General features: G+C 22.0%; 1 protein-coding gene across 1 annotated transcript; it reads left to right on the forward strand.

Annotated features, from left to right (window-relative positions):
• Nucleotides 1-1,063: 1,063 nt before the first annotated feature.
• HO133_006936 (uncharacterized protein) lies at nt 1,064-1,656 on the forward strand (the record flags this gene model as incomplete). The annotated part of the gene is given in 3 exon segments (XM_037297832.1): nt 1,064-1,082; nt 1,099-1,394; nt 1,504-1,656. The coding sequence occupies 3 exon segments, from the start codon at nt 1,064-1,066 to the stop codon at nt 1,654-1,656; spliced, it is 468 nt and encodes a 155-aa protein (XP_037146855.1).
• Between the last annotated feature and the right edge of the window lie 4,791 nt (nt 1,657-6,447).

Here is a 6,447-nt window from a genome sequence, read left to right on the forward strand (position 1 = left end):
TCTATATATTATATACTTAATATTTTAATAGCTACTACTACTATAGTTATTATTATTTAAATAGTCTATTATTATATAATAGCTATAATAGTAATAATTATAATAGTAATAGTTATAGTTAACTTAGTTATAATTAACTAGAATAATAACTAGAATAGCTACTTATACTTCTAAATATAGAAATCTTAGTAAGATATTTTATATATATATTATTTTATAATATAATATTATAAATATATTATATCGTAATATATTTCGCTAAGATTCTATATTATATTAGATATGAAATTATATAAATTTTAATAACTTATACTATATCAATATATATAAAAGAATAAGATAGGACTAAGCTTGAAAATCTTAAATTTATATGTGCATTTAATTATAAATTCGGATTCTATACGCTTTTTAGTTAGACCGACTAAGTTAGCTCGATAGCTCTTTCGTATCTTTCTTATCAAAAATTTATATATAGAAGTTTTATACTTTAAAGTACTCAGCTTGCGATACATACAGTTACTTCATAATTCCTCAAATTATAGAGCTCGCTTTACGCTTTCTAACGCTGTAAAAATTATAAAGTTTGGCCTACTATTAGTGGATTAAATGAATATTCAAATATGATAGTTATGGTAGTTACATTAGACGCGTCCGGAATCGGATAATAATTCTTCCACCTATTTGTGTAATTATTCTTCTTTCATTACTCTATTAATTCTATCAAATTCATTAATATGAATATAATCGTTCTCGGTATCCCTCGTCCAAAGGTTACTCAACGTCTAAGGCACGTATATCCCTTTTGCCCGCCTCTTATAGCCCCTACTGACGCCCTTAGGCCACCCCTTACTACCTCCCAAGACGCGTTTTCCTTCTCTATCCGTTCTTTATTACTCTGTTTATAGCCTCTCAACGCGTGTTAGATCCTGAACATCGTTAAAAAGAAGTTTCTAAAAATATGATAATTATATTAGACGCGTCCGGGATCGAATAATAATCCTTCCACCTATTTGTGTAATTATTCTTCTTCCACCATTCTACCAATTCTACCAATTCCACCAATATGAACACATTTACCCTCGGTACCCTCGCACTCAGTTAAACAAGAGGAGGATCTACAACAGGCGAATGCGGAGAACACTGCGGAGAACATTGCGGAGACAGTCATCAGCAGCAGTGACACAACAGGCCTACTCTCCACGATCTCACACCAATCCACTCAGCCAGTGCAAGAGAAGTCAATACAGCAGGCGAATGCGGAGAACACTGCGGAGAAACCAAGCGGCAACAAGGCCCCCAGCACCAAGAACACGGCTCAGCTCTCCAAGATCCCACGTTATATGCTCTCCACGGTTCCACATCAAATCATCACTCAGCAAGCGGAGAACACCACTGTAACTTGGCCATTTCATATCAAATCATCACTCAGCAAGCGGAGAACACCACTGTAACTTGGCCTGTCATCCCCACTGCATTGAGGAGTAAGAGGAGGAACTACAACAGGCAAATGCGGAGAACACTGCGGAGAAACCAAGCGGCAACAAGGCCCCCAGCACCAAGAACACGGCTCAGCTCTCCAAGATCCCACGTCATATACTCTCCACGGTTCCACATCAAATCATCACTCAGCAAGCGGAGAACACCACTGCAACTTAGCCTATCATCCCCACTACATTAAGGAGTAAGAGGAGGAACTACAACAGGCAAATGCGGAGAACACTGCGGAGAACACTATGGAGAACACTGCGGAGAAACCAAGCGGCAACAAGGCCCTCAGCACTAAGAACACGGCTTAGCTCTCCAAGATCCCACGTCAGATGCTCTCCACGGTTCCACATCAAATCATCACTTCGGAACGATGCATATTTGGACGAATTGAAACCGTCCGATATTTACAGCTATTTCCTTATTCGAAAAATTTCACTGCGGCAGAAGATATTATAAGATTCACACCACTAATTAGCACGTTATCTCCATTTCTTTTCGATATTTCGAAATTTTTGCCATAAGAATATAGCCTTTCTCTATTTTTTGTAGGCAATTATTACGGATCAATTCTATATACTATATAGATTAAATTAATTTTATAGTAGTAGAAGTAGGTCAAAAACGCATAGCAAGCGATTAGAGTTCGATTTAACTTAGAGCTAGAGCTAAAATTCGATTTAACTTAGAAAAATTTAACTTTATAAATTTAATTTATAGGTCTTTACTTATTAGAGTATAATATAATAGATTAATATTCTATATTATATTATATCTTTTCGACTAGTAATAATTACTTAATTATTATTATATAGATTATTACTTCTCTATCGAATATTTAAAAACTTAATAATTTAATATTATTTATAGATAATATTAATAGCTATTTATCTATAAATAATTAGATAAAAGTCTTAATTATCGAAAACTCTTATTACTCTTATTAGATATTTTTAATTAAAGAGATTAATAAATTTATATTAGTCTATTTAAATAGATAAATAATATATTTAAAAGTATTAATAATTAAAGCTCGTCTTAAGCTAAATAACTATTTTATTACTTTAGAAATTTAATAATATCTCTATAAAATTATAATTAGCGCTTATTATTATATTTTTATATTAATTATAAAAGAAATTATATTATTATAATAATCTAAATTAATATTAAAAAAATAAAAAATTATAAATATTAATAAGAGTAATTTTAATATTAAGCGCTTCGTTATAATAATAATAAGATTTCTAAAAATAGTTTTTTAGATAACTTAAAGTCTAATTAATATAATCTTATTAATTTTAATTTTAAATAAATAATTAAGTAATATAAGACTATATAACTTTAAGTAGATTAGTTTTTATAAAAGATATTATTTATCTTTTAATCGCGCTTTCTAAATTAGCTTTAATTAGTTAAATTCTTTTATTATATTTAGAATATTTCGATTATTTTAATTAAATAAAAGAATATTTAAATTATATTTTAAGAAAGATATATAGATATTAACTTTTATTATAATTATAATATATTTAATTAAGAGAATAATAAGAAAAGGCGAGTAATTATCGATATTATATACTCGTTATTTAATCTAAATATTAAACTTATCTTATAATTCTATATTAAATATATTTTTAAAATCTTAATTATAAGATTATATAAGTATTATAATTTTTTTAATAATATTATTAAGATAAAGAAATAATTATTAGAATTATTAATTATAAATAAAGTTAAAGATCTTTATAATTTTAATTATATTATAATTTAGTATATAATTAATATCTAACTTTATATTATCGATATTTAAATTATTTAATTCTTTAATTAAAAAAAAATATCTTTTATAAATATTAGAATTTCGAACTTTAAATTAATTATATTAAAGATTTATTTATATATAATAATCTCGATTTATTAACTTAATAATAGAATATTATAATCTTTTAAATATTAATATATTAATTATATAAAATAATATTATAGAAGATATATTTAAATATTATAAGCTAATTTCTATATTAGATAAGCTATTATATCTTATAATAATTATTAATTATTTTTTAATATAATTTAGATAAATTATTAATTTAATATAAAGTTAATAAGAGATATAGTTAGAAGATTTAATAGAATATTTATAAGCTTAATTCTCTAAAAAAGATTAATTAATATCTTACTACTTTTATATTTAATTAAAAAGATTTAGCGAAAACGATTAAGTATTTCTTTATTAAAAGTAATATTTTTATTAAGAATATCTAAAAAATACTTCGAGATATAGTATCTTATAAGTAGCTTTATATCTTAATAATTAATATCTTATTAATTTTTTATCTTAAGAATCTTATCGATATTACTCTTAATATAAAATTATATTTATTAAATAATTTTAAAATAGAATTAAAAGATAGAATTTAAAATAAATAGTAATTAGATAATAATAATATTAAATTATTAAATAAGAGATAAGAGTTTTATTATTAATAGTCTAGAGTTTATAATTCCCTCGATAAATAATTTAAATATTTAATCTTACTCTAATCTACTTAATTAATAATATTATTTATATTTATAAATTAAAGTAATAGAGTAATAATAATAATTAATATTAAGCTTCTTAGTCGACTTTATTATATATTTAAACTTATTATAATAATTTTTATTATATATTAATATCGCTATTATCTAAAATCTTATACTTATTAATATTTATTTATTTAATATATTATTATATATAGAATTTATAGATATTATCTATAGATAATATATACGATAATACGTTAACTAATAATAGTCTTAAAGATCTTTTTACTTATTACTATTCTTATCTCTCTATTTAATAATCTCTTTTTATATATTTATTTAGAATTTTTTATAATAAAGCTTTTATATATATTAGTTTTAAATAATATATATAATATAAATAATTAATAAGAATTAATTAATATAAGTTATTATCGTATTTAATCTAATTACTCTTCTATTCTTTATATTTATTTAACTCTCTTTATAATTTAATTTTATATAAATATTATTTATAGATAAAAGTTATATTAAGATTTAAGCTATCTATATTAATATAATTTCTTATATTATTATTTATCTTTCTTTTACTTTATTATAATAATTATTATTTCTTTTTCTTTTAATTAACTCTAACTCTAATTCTATACTCGTTTTAACGCCTTTATAGTCTTATTTTATATTATCTATTTTAGATATATCGACTTTAGTCTTTTCGCTATTATAGTATTATTTAACTATCTTATCTTTTTATAATATTATATTATAACTATTATAAATCTAGTTTATAAAATCTAAATTATATTATATAGACTTTATAATATATAAGTAACGCGCGATATAGTTAATAAGTCTTATTAAAGACTAAGTAAAATTTAAATAAAAATTAGAAAATATATTAAAAGAACGTAAGCTATTAAAAAAGTTATTATTAAAGAAATTTACTAATAAATCTTATAATAGAGAATCTTCGATAGCGTTTTTCTCTTATTTAGAAGCTTCTTTTTAACGATATTTAGAATCTAATACGCGTTAAGAGACTTTAAAATAGAGTAATAAAGAATAAATAGAAAAGGAAAATGTGTTTTAGAAGGTAGTATCGCTAAGTTAAGAGGAGTATATAGAGAAGAATATATTCGTTTAGACTCTTTTAAAGAGTTTTTTAACGCGTTTATAAGTAGTAGTAAATAGCTATTAGACTCGCTTACGGTCTTAATTATTAATAATAGCAAATTCGCTAAGAAGTAATTTAAGAATATTAGTAGAGGCTCTAAGAGACGAGTAAAGAGATATATATATCTTAGATATTAAGTAATCTTTAAACGAGGGATATCGAAGACGATTATATTTATATTAATAAAATTAATAGAATTAATAGAATAATAAAAGAAGAATAATTATATAAATAGATAAAAGAATTATTATTCGATTTCGAACGCGTCTAGTATAACTATTATAACTATTATATTTAAATATTTATTTAATTTACTAATAGTAGATTAAACTTTATTATTTTTATAGCGTTAGAAAGCGTATACTAAGCTCTATAATTTACGAAATTATAAAGTAATAATATTCTTAGAGAAATAGTTATTTTAGAGTATAAAACTTCTATATATAAATTTTTAATAAGAAAGATATAGAAGAACTATTAAGCTAACTTAGTTAATCTAATTAAAAAGCGTATAGAACTTAAATTAATAATTAACTATATATATAAATTTAAGATTTTTAAGCTTAATTCTATCTTATTCTAGTATATATACTAATTAAATCTAAGTAAAAATTTAAATTAACGCGATTTTATTTATAGATAATATCTATTATTATTCTTTATCTTTTATTTTACTTTATTATATATTACTTCTACTTTCTTTATCTAATTATTAATTTAATATTAATTCTTTTTAAAACTTTTATTTCTTTTATTTCTTTTTAAATTATATATTATATAATCTATCTTTTTTAATTTTTTAATTATTTAATATCTTTTCTTATATTTTTAAAGATTCTCTATTACTCGAAAATATATTTAATTTACTTAATTCGTTAAAAATATAGCGAGAAAAGATATCTTAAATATTAAAGATAAAGTAAAGAAAATCTCGATTCTCATTATATTAATAAAGTTTTTTAAGTCTTTTAAGTTTAAACTTATAAATTACTTAAAAAAGATAATAGAGAAAATATTAGAATAAAAATATTAGAAAGAATAATTTATAACTAATAAGAATCTACGAGATATTTTTATTTTAAATATTAATAAGCTTTTTATAAGCGAGTAATTATTATTAAAATATTTTAAATTAAATTAAGTTTAAACTTTACTATCTTTATAGATAATAAAATTAATAAAAAAAATTTAATTAGTATATATAAAAGAATAAGGTAGGGCTGAACTAGAAAATCTTGAATTTATATATGCAGCCAATT

This window comes from Letharia lupina (assembly GCF_014066315.1).
Source record: "Letharia lupina isolate WasteWater1 chromosome Unknown contig_29, whole genome shotgun sequence".
In the NCBI taxonomy this organism is placed as follows: Eukaryota; Fungi; Ascomycota; class Lecanoromycetes; order Lecanorales; family Parmeliaceae; genus Letharia; species Letharia lupina.